This window comes from Alligator mississippiensis, chromosome 4, assembly GCF_030867095.1.
Source record: "Alligator mississippiensis isolate rAllMis1 chromosome 4, rAllMis1, whole genome shotgun sequence".
NCBI lineage: Eukaryota > Metazoa > Chordata > Crocodylia > Alligatoridae > Alligator > Alligator mississippiensis.
This window is the reverse complement of record NC_081827.1, coordinates 131,963,963-131,987,989: the sequence shown is the minus strand read 5'-3', so window position 1 is coordinate 131,987,989 and position 24,027 is coordinate 131,963,963. Positions and strand designations below refer to the sequence as shown.

At 44.5% G+C, this 24,027-nt stretch overlaps 1 protein-coding gene across 8 annotated transcripts in view; it reads left to right on the top strand.

The window, feature by feature from the left end:
- SHISAL1 (shisa like 1) overlaps positions 1 to 24,027 on the top strand; it is a 172,044-nt gene that overhangs the window by 109,573 nt on the left and 38,444 nt on the right. Inside the window, exon 5 of one of the 8 annotated variants that reach the window (XM_059726650.1) lies at positions 14,065 to 17,209. The exons of 5 other annotated variants lie outside the window; for them this stretch is intronic. In XM_059726650.1, the coding sequence (XP_059582633.1) occupies position 14,065 (1 nt within the window). In that variant the 3' untranslated portion in view covers positions 14,066 to 17,209. Of the gene's footprint in view, positions 1 to 5,538; positions 6,195 to 14,064; positions 17,210 to 24,027 lie in introns of those variants that run through there. 2 more of the 8 variants (XM_059726648.1, XM_059726647.1) reach the window with 2 other exon arrangements.

Sequence of the window (24,027 nt, the reverse complement as noted above, 5' to 3'; positions counted from 1 at the left end):
GTATGGAAGTGTCAGTCCCAAACAAACTCCTCAGAGTTTGAAACTTACTTTATTTCTTCAAGTGAAGATAAATCTCACTAATCACTTATCTACATAATATATAAGCTTATGAAAATAGTTGGTGGTAACTAAAATTGATTTGTAACCTATACTGTATTTTCACCATTTGGTTTCACTTTGGTGGATTTCTAACACATATACCCCCTTATTTCAGTTAAGAGAGTGGAGACAGTTTCAGCAAGAGAAGTGATGACAGTTTTTCTTAAGAAAAAAAGGAAAAACAAAAAGCACACTGCTGGTTAAACCCATCGTGTTTTGAAATCCTGGTAATGATAAATCAACTGGGATAGCATATACAGAGAGTGTTTAAGCTTCCACAATGTCTTTGTTATGAAAGTTAAAACTTAAAACCAGTATTTTACACACCACAATTTCTGTATCTATTCTGATTGAGGATTTCAACAATCGCTTCAGGGTGTGTTTGTCTGCAGCTTTGGGCACATATAAATCATAGCCTTTTAAATTATATGGCTTCCACTCTGAAATACAAACACTAAATGTCACATTACATTATAGTGTAGACATTAACTTCTGCAACTGAATTCTCATATTTGATTGAATGATAACCAATTCATTGTAAAGTACTCTGGGAACATAAAGTACGTATGAGAAGAAATGTCAGCTATCTTGATTTGGTCTAGAAATTTCATTATTATTATTATTTAAATATACCTTGGTTTCAGATCTTTTTACTGAACTTATGAAAGTTCACATTTCAAACACTGCAGCCTTTCTGCACACTGAATTCTCACAGACTTCTGTCACAACCCAAAGTTGTGATTTTTTGGTTGTGTGTGCGCTTCGGCACTGCTAAATTATTTCCCGCCAAATTTGTCACTTTCTTTGCACGGTAGAGCTCTCTGCTGCTAGAGAGAGCTCTGGTGCAATGGGGGATTTCCCGCCAAATTGCAGCTTCTTTGCAGTGTGCATCTCTTTTGCATCATAGTGATACACGCTGTAAAGAAGTTCCTGCCATTTGTATTAGGGTCCACGCCATGTTATTGGCTGACTCCTAATTTAGGCACACGTGGTGGCTAGCGATTGGCTTGCTAGCCGTACATAAGGCTTGGGGAGTTTCCGCCCAAGCCGGAGGAGGGAGGAGAGAGAGATATTCTGTGTGAAGATCTCCAAGCGCTGTGGACCCTCGCGGACCCGGTGCGCCTCCCCTAAGCAGGCAAGAGAGGCAATAGAACCGAGCCTACGGAGCTTTCACTTCTCGCCTCTCCCCGTCGCCGAGCACAATCCTAGACGTATCCCTTTCCTGTAATTTCGGACCCCGTGGAGCCTAGCAAACTCCGGGGAAAACATATCGGACCCGCGGAGCCTGAATAACTCCGGGGAAACTTTTCGAACCCAACTTAACCGGACCCGCGGAGCCTAGCAAACTCCGTGGGAGCAATCGTTTTGTCAGAGTTTTCCAACGAGGGTTCAAGCGGGAGCTGTGCCTGGAAACTTATCCAGCCTACACCAATACCATCTTTGGGTGTAAGTAAACAATCTTTTCAATCAACCATTATGCCTCCGTGACTAATTCTAACTCACGTGCACAAGACCGTCCCGCGGTTTCTCCCACCCCGTGTGTCCGGGCTGACGGCCACAGCCCGCGCGCACCGGAGACGGGTCCGGTACGACCCCGGTTTGCCCCCGGCTTGCCCATGGCGGCCAGAATGGGATCGGAATCACCGCTGCGCATGGCGACGAGGGCGGGATCGGGGCCCGGCCCGCACATGGTGACGAGGATGGGATTGAGATTGGGAGAAAACTCACACATGGGATCAAGATCGGGAGAGAGTGCGCATGTAACAACTCAGACAGAATTAAGAGAGAGCACGCTCGAGTTAGAATTAGTTAGGAATTGCCCTTGGCGCGATAACCAACGCCAAGTGAAAAGTTTTGAAGAACTAGAGACCCATATCGCTTACCATCAAGCGGGCAGAACGGGTGAAAGATTTGTGAGCGGCCATTTGTCGCTAAAGGGAGAAGAGGGAATCTCCGAAGACGGAACCCCAAAAGAAAGGGAAGTGTATTTGCTCCCTGCAGCGTTCGGGTGTATAATGAGAGATGAGCGGGTACTGTTTAGGCCCCTCGATACTGTGTCCCTCGCCGAACCCAACCCGGCGGGCGAAACGAACCCGACTTTCACCCGGGAGTGTGCCCGATGCCTACGATATGCTCAGGAGAGTGAAGAACCGGAGCCCATTGGCTCGTTCTCTCCGGGAATGGTAATGTCTAGATTACGGGGTCGCAAGCTTCCCTCCGAGCTCCGTAAAGATCTGGAGACGGAGGAATGCCCCGTGGATGAAAGAATAGCCTTGCGGTATGACAAGGGGGGAGAAGGTAGTGCAACTATTCGTACTTTAATGAGCCTAATGCAAAAGAATTTAAGTTTGAAAGCCCAGATGCAGATGGCGATCCGATCGGTCAAGGAAGCGGCTGAGAAAAAAGAGCCTGAAACGCCAGCCCAAGATGGCGCCGAACAAGAGGGAGACCGCGTGGAAGAACCGGAAAAGAAGGGTGGAGCTTCTAACGAACCCGCGAGAGTTCGGTCAGCGACTCCGCCCATCGACGCAGCGTCGTCGCCGGCAACCCCGCCTAGCGACGCAGCGGCGTCCCGGCCGACCACGCCTTCTTGCCAACGAAGGAGAGAGTCAAGCAGAGGAGAGCATCCGCTCCTCCTGCCTGAAGCAGTAACAGCAGCAGTAACCCCAGCGGCAGCAGTTCAGCCTATGACAGCATCATCTCCCGAAGGAGCAGTTTGTTCTACAACAATGACGAATAGAGTTGCTACTACTTACTATGCTCGCACCAGAACTGAGTTGCAGGATTTATGTAGAGCGTCAAAGATTCAACCTGAAGAGACTCTAGCTGTATGGTTAGGACGTTTAGTCGTGGAACTTGGATCCGACCTGCTGAACCAAGAAGAAGCAAGCTTCTTAGTCAGACAAGTTTCGTGGAGTAGAGGACATGTCACCGACATCGACATGATAACGTGTAATACTCATTGGCCTATTCCACTGCCAGCGCTTGTTGCAGGACTGATTAGTCAAAAAGCCAACATATGCCATGCAGGACGGCCAGAATGTGTCAGCGCAGATCACCTTATGCTGGCAATGATTGGTGTCTCGTATTGTGCTTGGAACCCGAGAGCATGTGCGCTGGGACTGACATCGCTCCAGCGAATAAGACCATGGCCTCATCGTCACTTGCGAGATCCTGGAACCGTTCCACTAACCTCTCACAGCTTAGATAGTTGTCTCGAGATCTACGGACAAAAGAATATTGTCGTTCTTCGAATTCTGTTCAGTCCAATGGTGAACCAACGCGTAAGCAATCTTCTTTGTGAATTGCTGAGACTGCGTATCCTGATGGAGCCAAGATTGTATTATGATCGGGACTGTCAACACCCGACTAAACCTCAAGGCACCAGACGACATAGATCCGATCTTCCACCACTGCCACCGAGAACCCTAGAGGAGCGATACATGTTTGGATTTCTCCTACAGCGTTCCGGACTTAACAAGCGGCAGCTTCGAATTTTGGGGGATGCAGGCCAGTGGCAGTTAGCTTATGAGTTAGGTTTCCATTATTTAGAAGAGCCAGATGATGAATCTTCGACGATTTCGTCTAATTAAGCCATAGGAATCGTTTAAGATTGTTTAAGTTTATTGAATCAGATCATTAATCTGTTTTTGAGAGTTTTCTGTTTACAGATCCGGAATTCAGAGCGTGTGACGAGGAGAAGCCCTAAGAGGGATGACACCACTGGAAGGAGTGAGGGCCTAACATACAACTTTGTCACGACGCCCACTGAAGCCCTGATCGTGCAATTTTGTCATGAATCAGATTATGTGTTTGTGTTGGTTATTATTTCTTGATTGTTATGCAACTTGATCCCAGGACAGCGAATTTTATGTTTGTGTATTTGTTTGATGGCTTGTTCACTCATTGGATGATCACAACAGATTTTAGATTGCTCAGAAGAGTGTGGCATAATTTAGCTATGCTCTCAGCAAGGGGGGATGTCACAACCCAAAGTTGTGATTTTTTTGTTTGTGTGTGTGCTTCGGCACCGCTAAATTATTTCCCGCCAAATTTGTCGCTTTCTTTGCACGGTAGAGCTCTCTGCTGCTAGAGAGAGCTCTGGTGCAACGGGGGATTTCCCGCCAAATTGCAGCTTCTTTGCAGTGTGCATCTCTTTTGCATCGTAGTGATACACGCTGTAAAGAAGTTCCCGCCATTTGTATTAGGGTCCATGCCATGTTATTGGCCGACTCCTAATTTAGGCACACGTGGCAGCTAGCGATTGGCTTGCTAGCCGTACATAAGGCTTGGGTAGTTTCCGCCCAAGCCGGAGGAGGGAGGAGAGAGAGATATTCTGTGTGAAGATCTCCAAGCACTGTGGACCCTCGCGGACCCGGCGCGCCTCCCCTAAGCAGGCAAGAGAGGCAATAGAACCGAGCCTACGGAGCTTTCGCTTCTCGCCTCTCCCCGTCGCCGAGCGCAATCCTAGACGTATCCCTTTCCTGTAATTTCGGACCCCGTGGAGCCTAGCAAACTCCGGGGAAAACATATCAGACCCGCGGAGCCTGAATAACTCCGGGGAAACTTTTCGAACCCAACTTAACCGGACCCGCGGAGCCTAGCAAACTCCGTGGGAGCAATCGTTTTGTCAGAGTCCTCCAATGAGGGTTCAAGCGGGAGCTGTGCCTGGAAACTTATCCAGCCTACACCGATACCATCTTTGGGTGTAAGTAAACAATCTTTTCAATCAACTGTTACGCCTCCGTGACTAATTCTAACTCGCGTGCACAAGACCATCCCGCAGTTTCTCTCACCCCGTGTGTCCGGGCTGACAGCCAAAGCCCGCGTGCACCGGAGATGGGTCCAGTATGACCCCGGTTCGCCCCCGGCTTGCCCATGGCGGCCAGAATGGGATCGGAATCACCGCCGCGCATGGCGACGAGAGCGGGATCAGGGCCCGGCCCGCACAACTTCAATGGACATCCTAAAGCAAACTGGGGTCTTCAGTGATGTAGTAATAATTATAATCATAGACTGACACAGAAATCAGGCACTGTAAAGGTTTAAAAAGCTTGATTGCACATTTTAAAAAATATATTAGGTGTAACTAGTTGGTAATATTACTGTAGCATTAGTAATAAATGGAATTCCTTTAGTAATATGTCAAACTTTAGATGACTTTCAATGATTGTTTATTGCTTTTTTTGTTTTGTTTTGCTTTGTTTTTTGCCTCGTTCTAAAGCATTAAGTGGGGATCATATGTTAGGATCAGGTAAGCATATCCCATATGCTCTGTTTCCTGTGACTGCAGGAGACAGGCCCTAATGGGTCCCTACTCCATGTCCTTCTGTGTTTTCCTCCATCCACAAAATTACTCTTTTTCTCCTATTGCCTTTAATTACTTAAAGAAACAAATAAATAGCCTTAGCTGCTCTTAATTTTTCCTTTTTATTTCAGCAGGTAAGACACTGCAAGAAATACTGCTGGGCCCAGATTTACATACAGCATTTATTGTCATGTCCATATTTTGAGGACTGATGTCAATACCGGCTTTTTCAAATGTAATTTTTATACTACCAATGAATATTGTGCATTAATCATGTCAGTGGTTGTTTTAAAAGAAACTATCAAATTATTAAGACATTTCTCCCTTTATATTTTAAGCTTGATTTTTCCATTATTAAAAAGTAGATCTCAGCAGACTGGCATTTGAGGGAACACTAAGATTACAGTCACGGATTCTGTTTGTTGCTATAAAATAATCTTTTAAATTTTGGGGGGAAATTATAGAATATCCTAAATATATCCTAGTTTCCATGTGCCAGTCTACAAATCACAATCATTCTCTACTTAGCAAACTCAGGGTTTTTTTTAAGAGTTGGCAGTGTCTTACTCGTTATTATAGTGATTGTGGCTCAACTCAACAATAATAAATATAATTGTGGCTCAACTCAACAATAATAAAATGTCATACGAAAATAGATTTGTTGATATGTGACTTAGTCTCAACTTGATTGCACAGACAGATGTGCAATCTGAAGCAATCTGAAGCATGTAAACTAGGGCATTGCTAAAATTGTAAATAAATAAATAAATATATATATTTTTTAATTCCCAGGGGTACAGTGGTGGTGCTTTCAAACTCTTCATAGTTTCATAGGTCTCCCTTTGTATGCAGAGTGATCAAGTTATTGCTATCCAGTTCCTGAGTGTTGATGTTGTCAGTCTGTCTGTGGCAACTGAAAATACAAAATGGTCTTCTGTCATGCAACACAGAAGTTTAAGTTTATAAATAACATCCCAGAAAAACTGCAAAAGCCTGGAAGTGCCATTAATGCACTGTGTATTATATTTGTATCTCAATAATTAGATGGTAGCATGCAGGTTCTTTCAAAAAAAGGTTACTTGCATGTAATAGCTAACCTGGATTCTGCTCCAATATTCTTCTCATACTTCAAAACAGACTTAAACTAAACAGTTTTGGCTAAGTAAGGGAATTGAAGCCACACAGAAACATTGGGCTGGAAGGGACTTAGGAGGTCCCTTTAGTAAACCTTCCCCGCTGCTCAAAGCAAGAGCATCACTGTCTAAAATGATGAATACAGAAGTGATCCCTTAACCTCTTCTTTGTGTCAGTTGTAGGATGCAGCTTATGGCAAATTGGTAATTGTTTTCAAAAGTAAACACCCAAAGGTAAGAAAAGGTATACAAAAATTTTAAAAAAGCAAAATCACCAAATTAAGAAATAGGCAGAATCTTTGCAGCCATAACTCCACTGAAATCAATGGAATTACATCAGCAGAGAACTGATGTTTGCTTTATTAATTTCAGAGGAATTTATTCAGTTACCCACGTGCTGTTTGAAATGCTTCCTGAAATATTCATTATAGAGAGATTCCTGGAATGGTTTCTCTAGTCTAGTTGGGAAGATTATTATTGGTCTTTTATTTTTTAAATGAGCATGCTGTTGCTGGTTGGTATTGCCTTTCTGCATTTCCTCTCAGATTGATAGTAGGGCAAATCAAGATGAACGTAATTTAAACCAGTGTAAAAGAAAAATCAGGTGATCCCAGGTATCCCCTTGTGATTGCTTTGAAATATTGCACTTTGCTTTGAAAATTTGATTTTTGTTTATGAGGCCTTCTAAATTTATCTGGTAAACATTGATCAAACAATTAAATTAGTGTCCACCCTAGAGTTGCTAAATTGTGATGGTAGGGGAAAATTATCAGAGTGGCCACATCCCCATGCAGTAGCCATGGGGCAAATGGCAGCAGCACAAATTTATGCTACTGCTTTTTGCCCCAGCACACAGCCCCACACGTGAGATTAGTATGGGGAAAAAATGCTTCAGGTGGAGTAGGGGAAGCTGGGGCCAGTAGCTGGGCTGGTCCCAGCAGACATATCTTGGGTCCTGGGAGCCTCCTGGGGATCCAGTAGTGGCAATCCAGGTGTGCAGAGTGTAGCCAGCATCCAGAGCATGGCTCTGGCCAGCCAGTCTCTGGTTTTGGGTGGTACACACTGCTGCTAGATGTGCTATTCCGCTTCTTTTCTGTGTGCTTTTTTTTTTACTGGGATTTCCTGGTATCTAAATTTGGCTCTGTGATGCAAATATACAGTGCAGAGAACCAAATCACATGCATGGGGTGTGTTTTGCAGCACCTTAAAAACCTCTGAGTTGCTGCAAAACATACATGCGCTGTCATGTGGACCCAGCCAGTGGGCGCATCTACATCTGCTATAAATGTGCCTGAATAAACTCCAGCATAGTGTTCACCAGAGTTTATTGCTCCCAGGCTCAGCATTTAAATATGCACCCATGACTGCAGCACATTGAGCCAGGGCAGTACAGCCCCAGCTGGCAGGAGGCTGTAGAGGTCAGCCTGCCAGCCTGGAGTTGCTCTGCCTGGGCTCAGTGTGCTGCAGAGGAGCTGGTTGGAGCTTGAGGGTGCCCCAGTGCAGGCTGCCCCCCACACTGTAGCACTCTCATGCACCAACCAGCACTGTCTACACATGAGCACATGCAAATACTCTGCTGTAGGATAGTACTTGTGTGAGGCGGTACTATCCTATGGTGGGGTTAATTAGTTTACTGCGGCCTAATAGAGCTGCATGTATTGATGGTGATGCTTTACTGCAGAGCTAATTAGTCAACTCCACAGTAAAGTGAACCGGTAGATGCACACTGTATGTTTGAATTTTGCCTGGATTTATCCAGGTTTAGTGAGTTGCAAGAATTCCTTCCTTCTCTGTGCATGGTCTCCATAATCTAAACAGAAATCTCCATCTTGGTGTTTTCCAAAATATCGCTGTACAGTCAGTGTAAGCAAGAAGAAAATGAGCCCTCCCCTTTCCCAATGACATTAGTTTGTCTGTTCTCCTAGTTGTATACAGCATCTCAAAGGGTGCACGAGTGGATTGAGACGAGACAGTGATATTGTCTGCCTCTTCCCACTCCTAACTGTCCTCGTCAGCTGAGCTGGCTGATCCTACAGTGTGCAGTAAGTATGCTTTAAATCAAGACTGGATGTTTTCCTAGAAGATATATTCCATAACTCAGCCAGAAGTTATTGGCAAGAAACTGAAGTCACTGAGTTAAATGCCATAGCATGAGGTTAAACTAACAGTCTCCTCTGGTCCCAAAGTCTATGCATTCCCAGATCCTCAGGGAGGGTCCCCAAGTCCCTACAAGAATGCAAGTACATTTAATCTACAGTTTGTAAAGTGATATGCTGGTATGAGATCGTTCTGGATGAAAGATGGTGCATCAATATATATTATTACCTTATCTATGCAGAATCATGCACTTCCTGCTGCAATTCAGCTAGTGTGAAAATCTTGGCAGTCATTGTTTTGTTTTTTTTTTATATGCTGTAACTACGAAACTGGGGTGTTTATGATAGACAATTTAGTGCAATGGGTTGAGGGCAGAGGTGTCCAAAGATGTTTAAACATTTTGTCTTAGCAGACCACTTAGTTATTTGTTTGAGACAAAGGGAGCCATGTATAGTCATAATATTATTATAGCTAAAGGAGTCTGGAATCCATTACATATTCTGTTGACTGCAGTTTTGCCTAGGGAAAGCAAAGAAAACTATTCATCTCAGGAAGACTAAGTCTGTCTTAGAATAATATTGCTGCATGATATGGTGAGTGGTTGGGCAGGCCAACTAATACAGATATTTTCTTTAGTACGGAAACCATCTGAGGGCAGTTCAATGGCCCATGTGTTCTGAATCCAGGTCCTGGTGGATGTACCTCCACGCAAACAAACACTGCCTCGCTTGGCTCCAGTTTCAGAAAAGAGGTCAGCAATTGAATGAGACTAAACTGTTCTTTCACATCTCAACATGGTTCCATCAGGCCATCACTGAGGTACATGAGGAAGAGCTTGATCATAGCAATTCTTATTGATTTAAATGAGAGTCAGGAGGTGTATCCAAGCAAACTTGATCTCTGCCTATTCAAACAGGCAGAAAAAAAAATCCTGCTTTGCACTAATGTATAAAGCAGGGGTTTTCAAACTTTTTGGATCATTGTACCCCACCAGTGGCTGGATGCAGAGCAGTGTACCCCCAGTCACCAAGGTGGGGGAGGCGGGGTGCACATGGCCGGATGTTGAATGGGGAGATCAGGCAGGGAGAGGGGGGTAGCGCACAGCTGGATGCAGTGCAGCGGCAGCTGATGTATGCAAGCTTCCCACACACCCCACATCCGGCTGGGTGGGTGGTACCTGCACGGCAATGTGGGATGGTGCATGGTGGTGCTCTGTCCCTGCAGGCCTATGCATACCCCCTAGCACCTTCTCAAGTACCCCAGCTGACAACCCCTGGTATAAAGCATAGATACAATAGCATGAGATCTGTAACTTAAGTGAAGGAATCTAAAATGCGTACTGAAAAGTGTTACTTGTATGTTCATGTGAATATTTCTAATAAAGAGATCATATGTGGTACTTTGGCTACATGCCTCTGTAGGAGGTGGTGCAATGCTGCATCAAGCTAGGAGGAGCACTTGTAAGACTGTGCGTGAAGCAGGTACTCTCTCTAAGGTGCACTGTGCATAAACTGCTTTATTTATTAGAGTGGAGGAGAGAAGTATGCTATCCCTCTCTATAGATTACTATAGTGTGGGGCTAATGCCAAAACTGAGCCTCCTTTCCATCCTGTAAATACCATATGGACTGACTGCTGTGGTAAAGGCTATGTATGGCAAGCCTTTCTGCTGTCAGGCAGAAAGAGCCCCTGCATGTTTGGTCCAAAATGAGGTCTAACAGACAGTAGTAAAAAGTGTAGATTTTCAAAGTCAGTTCTGATTTTGGTGTTCTTGAAGTCCTTCTGTAACTAGTACCCAAACTTCAGTGCTGAGAGAAGTGAAGGTGTTCATCGCTTTGCAGGATTGAGCCTTAACCCCACAGTTTTAGTGCACAGTGCCTCTCCTCTCTCACCTGGAGTGAGTCTTTGCAGATGGAGAGGTTTCCTAAAAACAACTGGCCTTAATAATGACCTTAATAATTTTGCAATAGTTTGTTTTTGCATTGTGTAGTCTCTTGCAAACTGATTAGAATCCTTATACAGATTGAAGTTTTAAAATCTATTAAAAAATTAGAAAAGTGTTTGAACTTGCAGTGAATTATGTTTGGACTGATTTTCCTGATTTTCAGTACTAAACCAGTACTCCAAATCTTCCGTGTGGTTACACATGTAACCCTTCTGCCATGCACCAGTCAGCAGCAGGAAGGACCAAGTTCACATTTCCAGGTATCCCATAAATTATACCAGTGGTTTGAGCCCCCACCAAGAAATCTGGAAACACTAAATTTGTTGGGGCACCCTGTATAAACAAACCCCACTCTTTGCAAGCATGTAAACACAACCCCCCAAATTTGTTACAGAGAATAAAAACAAAAAACAAAACACTAAATATAATTTTAAAACATTATTAACTACAAAACAAAGTCTATAGGTGGCACCCTCTTGGGGGAGGCTTCACCCATTTCCCAGCAGTCTGGGACTTGGGACTCCCCAACAGGTAGTTTCAGGGGCCTGCACCCCTATACCTGCCCTTCAGCAATGGACTGGAGGAGGGGTTGACACCAGAGAGTCCTATGAACTGCTTCTTGTGTTCATTGTGCTTCAGGGAGCTGTTCAAGAGCATGGGTCCTTCTGCATTTCAAGGGGCTCTGTTGCTCCTGGAGAAGTGGTAGAGTGCCAATCTTTGCTCTTATGGAGAGGCTGTAGGGGGGAGGGAGGAGCAGGGGATGACTGCAGAAGGTGAAAAGACAGGCCTACCCTCTAGGCCTGGGCTGCAGGTATTTGGGTTACACAGCTTCTTTGGGAGCAGGAAGTTGCAAATTAAAACCCTGGTCCAAAACTGGTAGGATTAGAAACACCCAGGTTTCAATGCTGTTTAAAACTGCTTGGCCTAATTTCTAGCCAGCCAACCCAAGGAACCAATACCCTCCTCCCTAGTAGTAATCCCTTACAACTTCAGAAAAGGGGGAAGAAAAGAGCAGAGAGGAGTTCCCAGACACTGGGACAATTCTCCCTCTCTTTCCTCTCTACCTGAGTTTCCCCTTTCACTATCTGCAAATTCCTTCTCCCTTGGAGGAGACTTCACTTCTCAGCAACCCCTAGCAGCTTCTCCACCCCAAACCAGCCGAGCTCACCTTATATCCCTCCACATGACATCATCCTGGTCTTGTCCAGTCGGGGAGTGCCTGCACCACCCCTGCTGGGAGTCTGTTCCAGAGTCTGGTCACGTGAACCATGAAGTTTTTCCTTATATCTAGTCTGAAACCTTCTAGGTGTTTATGATCATTGCTCCTGATTTTCCCCTGGGCACTTTGGTGAATAGTTGTTTGCCTAGCTCCGATGCTCTCCCCTGATATATTTGTACGCTGCCACCAAATCCCACCTCTGCCCCCAAGTCCCCCTCTCTTTTCTAGACTGAACAGTCCCATATCTGTGAGCCTTTCCTCGCATGGCTTGCTCTTCAGACCTCTAATCATATGAGTGGCTTTTCTCTGCAGCAGACTAAAGCCATTCAGTGATGAGGTGAGGCCACTTAGAAGAATTTTGATAATGTTGGATTTAACAAGTCTACTAAGTCATTTTGCACACAGCTTTAGGCAAATTCTAAAGCTTATATTCAGGTTCATCCAACAGATCTTTCTCAGAAATTTATGAGGCCTCTACAATAGAACTTGAAAAAGAGAAAAAGGCCAAATGCTGCTGTAACCTGTTACATGCTGCATCGCAAGAATGCAAAGGGGTCAATCTTACTTCCCATGAAGTCAATGCCAAACCTCATACTGACTTCAGAACTGCAGGATCAGACACAAAGAACATGCCACTTGTGCTGGCAAACCCAGGCAGGGAAGGCCTCTGCAAGCTCTTCCTCCACAAAACTCCAGTCACCTCACCATAACAGGCCTGCACAGAGAGAATCCACAGCTCCCTGCTCTTACATATCCACACTCACCAGCACGGGTCAAGCCTGAAGCTAGGTATCTATTCATAGAGATCAAGGAAAATCTGGTGGGTTTTTTTCCTTGCTATGTAGGCCAGAAGTTCTTTGAGGAAGTGAGCAGCACTGTCTTTACGGCACTATAGAAATATAAGTGGTCAATTAATAATATATTAGAGAGAAAAGGTTCAGAAATAGAAAGTGGGGGTAGAAGAGAAGGAAAATTATGTAACCTTTTACATGGGCTCCTTGCTTTGACAAGCAAGGACAGTGCAGGCACTCTCATACCAGTGCATGGTAAGACACCTGACTCCTCAGAGAAATGACATGGGAACCACAGGACTGCACATCACAATCTAGGCTTCCCTATAAAAGAAAATATCATTGCACTAGAAGTAATTAGGGGGGATTTTAGGCTTCCTGGCACCAGGGGAGCATCTGTCATTTTTTCAATGTGCTTGACACAAGGTGCTTGAAATATCATTATGTCCCATGATGCTGCCTGTGCCCCTGGCTCTTAGATCATCCCTGCCATATTGTGAAAGGACTTATTTTAATTACTAAATGGAGATGCATACAAGAAAAATGTCAGGTCCTAGATGGGACCTACTGAACTGAGTAGAGTTTGGCCCATTTTAAATGGGATTTAAAAAATAAGAAAATGTTAGGTTTGTTAAGCCACGGGATCACCATATTGAACAATTTTAAGGTGCAGAATTATTTATCTTAAAATCATAAGGTGATTTTATTTATTGCCATTTAAATAACACAGCTAGATCATTATATACACTCATCCTAAATCAAAGAACAAAAATGTTTACTCAATGTAGGGGTTTCATGAGACAAAAGCTGAAGAAGAGACCTGACTTGGAGTACGAAAAATCTGAAAAAGTAACCCAAACATAATTCACCCCAGGTTCAGTTAGGGTTCTTCATTCTTTTTAAATATATTATAATCAGTTTATAAGAGACTACACAATGCAAGAACCAACTAGTGCAAAATTATTAAGGTGATTATTAAGGAGAAACTATTGACTTTCTGCTTGAAGCCCCGAATCCTGCAGTTGAAGGTCTGTAGTAGACTTCTTCATCTGCAAAGTAACTCCAGATGAGAGAGGAGAGGGACCATGCACAAAAATTGTGTGATTAAGGTATACACGCTCAGTCCTGCAAGGTGATCAACACCTTAATCTCTCAGAACCACAACAAGAGCGACAACAAATGCATTCTTTGTATGAAATGAATTTAATAGAAATTAAAGATAGTTTTTATGGGTATAGGACCAAGTTCTACATTTGACAATTTCCCAATTAGCACATGAGACTAAACCAATCTGATAAGGATTTCACACACACTACTGTGAAAACAGCCAATCCTTGGACATATTGACAGATTCTGCTGCTTTGTTGATGTATATGTTCTTTAAAATAAACTGTTTATTTTATGCCTAAATCTTCTACAACCTTTGACCTGTAAAATACAGACTGTCTATTGCAATATCTCCTTTTTTTTTAGAAATCTTGCTGTCCAGCGATTCATGGGCTCTGAAATGATCCAAGTGACAAGTTGGCTCAACTCCTGGAGAGGGGTAACTTGTCAACAGTTTTGTGAACTTTAATTAACTATATTGGACCTTCATAGCCTTTTTCCTAGCACTGATTTTTGCTAATGTATCCACTAATTGCACTGGGCAAAATTCAAAAACTTGGATCTCCTTGTCTCTCCTGAGAGTGAAGAGGGTGTCAATCAGACCTTCTTGGTGATGGTGTTCCAGAGTAGAGAGAAGTTGGAACAGTCAGTCATATCTGAACAGCAAGGAATGATGTAAGTTATGTACCTAGTGCAGTAAGAGAGCAATTTTAAAATAGTCTCATGGCTTCCAGGTGACAAGCAGAGGTAAATACTTTGAAACCGCTATCATAAAACAGCAGAATAGTCTTCAGAATAAAGCAAAGAGTGGTATCCTCACTATGTGATAAAAAAAGTATTCCGGCATGTCCATGCACAGGTACAAGTGGAGAGAGGACTTGATTTACACATAATAAACACACTGTTTGAGACATTTGTCCACACAAAAAATAACTGCACATTCAAGTGAATAGAAGGAGTTTGTGCTAGAGTTGGTGGCCAGACAAGAAAAAATAAGCAGTTGGATGGAGTCCATTCAAAACGCTTGTTTTTCATGTTTTTGGCCATAAACAAACAGACAAAAAATGCAAAAATAAATCCTTTTGAGCCAAAACAAAATGTATAACCTCATTGTTTTGAAATATGTAGCCTTTTTCACTTTTTTAACTTTTCACTAGATTTCTCAGATTTTTGTACTGATCAAATTCAAAAGTGCAGCAGGTGTGTGATGGAGGCATGCTGGACTTTTTCCTAATAAAAGTCACCTGCATTTTATTGTACAAAGCATAAAAACAGTGTATGTGGCATGCTTTATGAATAGGGGTCTCCCTAAATTGCAGGGGGACTTACCAATTTTTGCAGGTTGATCATTGCCTAACTCTAATGGTCATTTTGCAGCAGCCATGCCCCTTGGTTCTGACTGTTGGAGAGGCCCTGCCCCTCAGTGCAGATTGGAAGAGAGGCGCCAGGAAGGGAGGAGGGATGAGGGGCAGCCACCGTCTTGACTGCTGGCTGCCTTTCATGTGGCCCCACCCCTCGGTGCCGATTGATGGAGAGACCTTGGGGAGGGGAGGGAGGCGGGATGATGAGGTAACCACCATTTTGTCTGCTGCCCGTCATGCCACCCCACCAGCTGGCACCTTGCCCTCCTGGCACCAAGGACTGCTGGCTCCCACTGGGGAGCCAACATTTTATTTTTATTAAGTTCTTTTGTCATTGATTTCATGGATTTCATGGTTTCCACAAAATCTGCAACACCATGAATTAAGTATATCCCTATTTATAAAGCAGGAAGCTAATCCCACAGGGTTTTGTTGTGTGAACTTCATTGTACCCTTTTTAGTCCTTTCTTTGCCATGCCATCAAACTGGAACTGCTGCATTCAGCAACCCGCCAGGTCCATTTCAGATTTTATTTTCTGTGAAAAGCCTTTTGTGATTAAATGGAACTTGAATGTGGCCATCTGCTTTTGAAGCATCATCAGAAAATAGCAACTAAAAACATTAAAAAGGTCGCCTGTTCCTAAATCTTGCATTGCACATACTGGGGGAAAATAAGTTTGAACATTACCCATGCTTATATTTTTACAGTGTTCAGAGTAGGTGCCCAGCAGTTTGAATTCAAGCTCACTTTGTGCTGGCTAAGGACTAACTCCATTGCAATGAATGGAGTTATGACAGCAATAAATATTGCGAGATCAGAATCAAGCACAAGTAAATCTACTTCTGCTTTGGGATGATCTCTTTGATAAATGTCACACCCATTTTTGTTTTTATAATAGATTACCCCTTATAATAGATAAGCCATTTACCTTCTAATTTTCTTTGAAGCATGGATTGTAGGAAGACTGACATACTTAAAAGTTTTTTTCCCCTATGCTTTTGTATATTCCTAGGACCCAAACACTAAACAGCACTTGAGAGGCATCTGGGCCACTTTTAAGTTTTACTTTCTGATAGAGTAACAATATTAGAAGCTATTTAAAAGCTCCAGACTTTGCTTCTGACATATCAAAGTAAAGCTTGAAATCAGCCCAGCTGCTTCTCAAATACAGCCAAGTGCAACAACTAAACTTTAAGGAAAAATACTATGTGCATCATTTAGCCTGTCCGTTTCTCTCAATAGCACTTGAAAGGTATCTGGGCTAGCTGATTTCTATTTCATTTTGCATTTAAAAAGCTAAAATCAGGAGCTGACAACTGCTCTCCATTTAGATTGTGGGAATTCAACTGGAAAAATAACCCAAAATGCTTATGAGAAGAGCATTAAAGACCCAGAGCATTAAAGACAAAGATGAGGTACTGAATTGTTTCTGGCAGTTCCATTGTACTGTGTAGTCTCACTGTACTGATTCAAAACTAACCTAAGTTGGTAGTAACCAAAAAGTTATTGGGGGGGAAGAGGGTTGGTATTAGATGAGATTGGTAGTACAGTAAACAGAAATATCTAATAAGACTAATGCAAAGCTCTAGGCAGAGAGCTTAAAATGAGTGACAGAAAACATGAAGTGACCAAACTACTTTGGATAAAAACAATCAAACAGCTAATAAAAAATGGAAGCAGTTCTGGAGGCTGCATCAGAGACACAAATGGAAAAACTCATAGATCAGGAGGACAAAAACAACAGGTAGAACATTTTCTTAAATAGACCAGCCCCCAAACAAACCTCTAGAAATATATGATGAAGACCTACCAGCAGAGCTCGATGCTGATTCTTGGAGCCATTACACTGGCAGAAGTTAGAGAAGCTACCAGTAAATGAGAAAAAAAATACCTGGAAAATAGGCCTGTGGATTTGGATTCAACCGATTTGGGGGACATTGATTTGATTTGGTGATTCAAATCAGTGTCCCAAATCAATTCAGCCAGATCTGATTCGGAGATTCGAGTGCTGCTGAATCAGCCAAATCTCCGATTCACACAGGCTCCATGCCCCGCCTGCTCTCAATGGCTGCCCCGCCTGCCCCAGTTCTTTGGGGGGAAAAAAGCCTGCACTCACCAGCTCCTGCCTGGTGGGGGGCAATCCCCACTGCCCCATGTCACATGGGGGGCTCTGCCATGAGCCTCACAACCCCCGCCCACTCTCCCAGCCCCCCCATGGCTACCCTGCTCACCCCAGCTCCACCCCTTTAAAAAAAAAAAAGCCCTGACTGACCAGCTGCTGCCTGGTGGGGAGGTGATCCCTGATGTCCCTCACTGCCCCGTGCTGTGTGGGAGGCTCTGCCATGAGCCCCCAAAAGCTTCAAGGCCACTGCAGCAGCCAGTGAGCCTGGGTGGAGGGTTTGCTTTTTTTCTTAATAGGCCAGAGCTGGGGTGGGCGGGACAGCCATGGAGGGGGCTGTGTGAGTGGGCGCGGGTTGGGGAGCTCATGGCAGAGCCCCCCATGCATCAGGGGGCAGTGGAGGGCAGCAGGGATCACCCCCCTGCTGGGCAGCAGCCAGTGAGTGGGGCTTTTTTTTAAAGGGCCAGGAGCTGGGACCGGGTGGGGCAGCCATGGGGGCCTGGGGGAGTGGGTGGGGACTAGGGGGTGTTCAGGGGGCCTGGGGGAGCAGGCAGGGGATGGGGTCTAGCAGGGGTCCCCCCTATGGTCCCCTCCTCGTTCCTCCAGCCTCCTCCAGTCTCCCCTTCCCGTCTATGTTTTAAGGGCTGTTTATTTTCCACCTATGGGAACTTTCACCACCTTTAATTTTCCCTCAGCCTGAAGAACAGCACATGTGCCCAAAAGCTTGCAAAGAAAGAGTTTTTTTGCAATTTCTTAGTTGGTCTAATAAAATAATCATCTCTGAACCACGAGTTTTAGAGTTTTGCATTTCCTTTTTTAAATGTAGTCATTTACCTTGTATTGAACAAGCAAATCATCCTTGAATCACCTAGCCACACTCTCAACAATCATGAAAAAAAGCAGTTGCATTTATAATCCCTAGTGCCAGATGCTTCCAGGTTTCTTATTTCACCGTTAAACTTTGAGTATCTCCATTACACTCAAAGCTGCTGGATTTTACACCAGCATCAACACTTTCATTCTGATTCCTAGTTCACAGCATCCCTTTCTGCAATGACTTAGCACTTTCAATTTTCCATTTCTAATTAGAAAACCTAAATTCAGGGTGTTACGATGCCATGCATCTCACAAGGTGTCTTTTAAATGGAAATAAAATGAAAAATTGTCCCTGAGCTGGAAAAGCATAGCAGAAAGGGTTGCTGTTGTACAGCAGGAAGCAAATGAATTTTTGCAGTGGGGTTGCACAGAGTTGAAGCTGGCACAGGTTGTGGAGAGAAAGAGTTAGTTAAGAAAATTTACAGTCACTTACCTAGTAGGCAAAGAATAACAGATTTATCAACAAGATTTTCTGCAGCTTTCTCTTATCAAATGTGCAGAGTGGAAAAATTTCCAGTAAAACTGAGTGAAATAAAATGTTAATGAATACCTACATTACACCTTTTTGCCATATTTTAAAGGCAAGCTCCCTTGCTGTTTGCTCCCAGTCCAGCAAAGCCTAACTTGAGCATGTGTTAATTTTTTTCACATGAAGTTAACTAGTTTGTGTGCTTTCCTGGATCTGAGCCAGAGGGCTCAGCACTTTGCATATTCATGTCTAAGTCATCCACTTACAAAGGAACAAGGATCTAGCTACGTTAGGGCTGCGTGAAGCTTCGGTCCCTGATTCGATTCAGCAGAGATTTGGCCCAATTCAGTGGCCAAATCTCTGAATCCAAATCAAATCAGCAGACCCTTTAATCTCTCTGAATTGAATTGGAACCCTCTGAATAGATTCAGAGAGATTCGGAAAGATTCGACAATTCGGATGTAGACATAGCTTTAAATGTTTTCTCTACATACCTCAAGGTAGCAGACAGTTTGTGAATGCTGTGCTGCTCAGACGGATGGAGCGGAGAGGAGCCCAGAGGAGCACAGGGGGCTCCCCAGCGCTCTTGGCAGCAAACTCGGAAGTGGAGCAGAAGCACTTCTGGTCTACTTCCAAGTCTGCTAGGGAGCACACTGGACCCCTCCCCCCCCCACACACACACACACCCCTCCAGCTCGACAACTGGTGCCTCCTGGGTTTTGGGGGGCACCTGGGTTCCCCCTGTGGCCAGTCGCTGAGCCAGAGGGGCTGCGGAGGGGGGCCCAGTGCACTCCATGATGGACCCAAGTGGACTTCTGGTCCACTTCTGGGTTCGCTGCCAAGCATGTGGGCCCCCCCACTCCTGTGGGACACTCCATCTGCCCCAGCATCACAGCATTCACAAGCTGCACCTGGTACCTTGAGGTGTCTACATCCAAATTGCTGATTCTCCAAATCAACGAATTGAATCACTGTCCCCAATTCGGGCTGAATCTGAATCGAATATGGCCCACTTCACACACCCCTTTTGCAGGATTGTAGTCTTGCCATTCCTTTAATAATACACCTCAGGTGGTTGCTGGAAACAGAGATTCACAACTCCATTGAAGCTGTGTACAGTTGAATCACATAAGCACACTTCTAAGCCAGGTTCTGTTTGTGCTTGAACTGGAGTAATTAGACTGATCCTTTGCAGTCACTAGAATGGTACTGTTGTAAGGTAGAGCAGACACACCCACTGTATTATGTCTTACTGCTGCTCTGATTAATTACTATCAAGATGTGCAATTAAAAATAGGAATTGGATCAGCAATGCCTCAAAAACTAAAACTAGTTAAATAACTATTAAGCATATTAATATGGTGGTGAGAAATAGTGTATTTAAATCATTTTGATCAGGCTTGAAGTATGTCAATTATTTTCCTTTCCTACCTCTCCGCTTTAAAAAAACCCAAACATTATGAGTCACAGGAAGCTGCTGAATATGTTCCATTTTAACACTACTGATCAGAGCAGTACATATCATCACAATTTTACCTAAAACTACACCTAGACCTGACTTGAAAGTGTCTAGTTTTTGCCCTTGTCTGGCACTGCAAACATCTCAAACATTTATTTTGAGATAATTTTGAGATAAATTAGATGAACAGATCCCTGATCAGCAAAACTGAAATCCCCATGGCAAAAAAAAGTGTATTTATCTATATTTTTCAATGCATCATTTCAAAGTGAATCATATGAGGAATTCTTGGAATCTTCCATTATTTCCCAAAAGTACACAACAACAATATGCTGAAACTAAAAACAGCACATTTTTCTTTTTGCACATAAAAATCATAGATGAGTTTTCTGTTAGTTTAAAATACAATTTAACTTTGGTGGTATATGGAAAAAAAACAACAAAAAGAAAACACTTGGGAGCCAGATTCTTCCAACAATATTCAGGCAAAGTATACTTCTTACTCCATGTTCACTCCATATTCACAGAGGCTAAGTACAGACATTCAAAAAGCCCAATCCTGAATTGATTCAATCTTTGCAGGTTAGTCTAAACTGTACAGATTGAACCTGAGGCAAATGAATTGACATTCACTTTTGTGTCTGGAAATGCATCTGCCTGCCTGCAGCAGCTCAGGCTAGAAGCTGAAGGGTGCTAGAGCAAGGCCTCCCTTCCCTTCAGCAGTGGTCAGAAGGCTGGAAGAAAGCTGGGAGAGAAGCTCTACAAACTTTCCCCACCTCCCTGCTCAAGCTGGTGCTGGGCGGGGGAGGGGCATGGCCAGGCCCAGTCAGGCCTGATGAGTATGATTGGGGAGAGTTTAAACCCCCACCCTGGCCTGCACGGTCCCCAAATGGGGTGTGCCTGGAAGGGGAGGGGGAAAGTAGTCCCTGCCTGGCTTTGCTCCACTTGCCACTCCAGTGGCTGGCATGCTGAGTTGGAGGAATGGGAAGGGCATTTAAACCCTCTCTCCCCTGTCTACATAGGACCCCAGCCCAAGTTTGCCTGTCTGGGGCTGCTGCACCCCTGCCAGGCTTTTCCCTGCCCACCACTCGAGCATATGGGGTAGAGAGCATGGGCCAGATGCTGGCCCCAGGCTGGCATACTGAGGCAGAGAGGAGGGAGGGGGTTTAAACTTCTCTCCCTCCCTTCTCCCAACAGCACAGCATGACAGGGGTGAAGCAGCCCCTGCCAGGCTTTTCTCCACTCACCTCTCAAGTGGAGGGGGCAGGGGACATAACCAGATGCCAGCCCCAGGCTAGCATGCTGAGGCAAAGGGGAGGAAGGAGTGTTTAACATCCCCCCCCCCTTCATCCCCTTCACCTCAACATGTTGGCCCGGGACCAGTGTCTGGCCACATGCCCTGCCTCCACCACTTGAGCAGTGAATGGGGAAAAAGCCTGTGAGTGGCTGATTTGCCCCTGCCAGGGAGACCTGGCTGCAGTCCCAAGCAGGGTTTTCCACCCCCACCCCCACCCCCACCCCCTTCTCAGCCAGCTAGACCAGTGATAGTGCTTAAGCTAGGGAGCAGAGGGGTGGGGCTGAACCTGCTCCACTGGAGCAGAGAGCACAGGGCTGCAAAGCATCTGGGATGCGGGGGGACTCCAGTCTAACTTAAACCAGGAAGGGGGCTAGTACACACACTGCATTGCAGTTTGACCTAAATCAGTTAAGTCTACATTCAACCAGGTTTATCTTAAACCAGTTTTGGCCATTTTGAAAGTGGTTTATGTGCACAGAACTTCTATTCTGTTATAGGTTTAAACCAGTTTCTGATCACTTAAACCAGTTAACATGTAACTTCTGTCCCTAGCCAGAGTGAGGTTTTACACAGTTGGAGTAGGATCTGTTCATTATACTTACCTAGGGAAACTCCTAGAGATGACATAAGTCAGAATTGTTTTTTTGGCAGTATAAGAAGTATCTACTGTAGTCACAGCATTGATGACAACTGCTATCCAATACTTTCTGTTATCATCCTTGTCTGTAGTTGCAGATAACTATAGCAGATTTTAGCCATTTGGGATGAATATTCTGAAACATTTTGGCCTCTGTTTCAGGTTAGATTTTTATTTCTTAAAAGCTTAAGCAAAAAATGATTCAACCTGGTTTGAGAATTATGTTATTAAAAAAAAAGATGATATTGCCAGTATTGATTTTTTCCATTTTTTTTTTAAATCAGCTAGCATACCCATAGAGTCTTGAACATGAACAGTAGTCCCTCATTACTATAACCTATGAGCAACTTCAACACTCCTGTGAGTTAGGGGAATGCTGTTATCCCCATTTATAGCTTGGGAACTGAAAGGCTAAGTTACCCAAGGTCATACACAAAATCAGTGGGAAGACAAGGGACTAAACTCATATAATCCAAGGTCCAAATACAAATCATGATCCTTCATTTGTATTTCCTCTACCTAGCAGGTACATAATTCAGGAAACAGAAATTGTCCGTTTAAAATGCCATTCAGTCCTGAGCAATGGGGGAGTGGGGGATTTGTAACACACTTGTACAGCATGAGCAGGTCCAGGAATTTGTGAAGGGGGTTGTTGGGGCAGCAACTGGTGCTGCAGTGGGGCCTGCACTCCTGCTTCCAGCTTGTCCTCACACCAAGGCCCCACACCAAGGAGACTTTTTTTAAGTTCCCAAATCAAGTCAGCATCCTGTCATCCCTTGCCGGCCCCTCCCCCCCCCCCCCCCCCCCCCCCGGTCTTGGCACTCTCTCCTCTTCTCTCCCCTCCCCTGCCTGCCACTGCTGTTGTCCTGGAGCAAGAGACCATGTGCTGGAGCTGCTCCTGTCTTAATAGGAACAGCAATGGTAGCAGGCACGTTCCTCTTCTCTGCCTGCCCCACCCCTCTTCCCCCCAGGTGCTCCTTGTCAGTGTGGGAGCTGCCTACCACCTACACCCACACTGGAGCACACTTGTGCCCCAGCCAGCCCTCCACAGCACATTGAGCTGGATCAGAGCAGCCCTGGGTTGGCAGGGTGACCTTTGGTCCTCCTAGGAGCCAAGTCTACTCCAACCTGGCTCAGCATGTTGTGGTCCCAGGCGCACATTCAAATGGGGTGTCTGGGAGCAATAAACTCCAGTGTGATATGTACCAGAGTTAATTGCTACATGCTAATCACACATGGAAATGCACCCACTGATTCTCTGACCAGGTTCTGATGGTTTCCAAAACAGAAGTTAGTGAAGGTGAGTAGAGTGCTCACAAACTATTTAAAGTAGAAGTCAGAAACCTTTTAGGAGAGCCAGGCCAAATTAGTACAGCTTCCTCCAATGGCAGGTGGAATGCCACCAATACCACCCCCAACCCTCCACCACTGCTGAATTGCCACCAATGTCCTGGCTTGACTGTCCAAATTAAATTGGTAGGTGGGCCAGACATGGGTCACAGGTGCTGGCCCCAGCCTCTAGATCCCCCTTGGCTGAAGATCCAGGAGGAGCTGGGCAGGGTCATTTTGCCCTAAGTGGCACAATTTGTTCACACCAAAGTGCATGTTCAAACACATATGCTGAGGCACAAAACTCCAGCACAAATTTGTGCTGTTTGAGCTGCTGCAAGAGCACATGTCTGCATGTGTGGACACTCCCTACTGGTATATATCATCTTATAGCTAAGTAGGTCACACATGCTGAATGAAGGACTGTATTATGAAGAATCATGAAAGAGAACAAGTGTCAAGGGTCAAGGGGGATAACAGTATAAGGTCTAAGTGTGCCCTAGTGCTAAGCGAACAAATGTGATTCTTGGGTACAGAAGCAAGAAAACATCAATTTGCAGTACGGAGGTGGAGTTCTGCCATGGTCCATAACATTACTCAGACCATCAATCCAGTACTATGCCCAGTTCAAAAAGAAAGATGGCAAATTGAAAAGGGTTCTTAAAGGGGCTACATAAATTATTTAACTTCTGGAAAACCAGACTTGCACTGAAAGACTTAAGAAATTCAAATATTTATTTTTAGTTTAATCTGAGAGAAGGGTAGGAGGTGATTATCACAT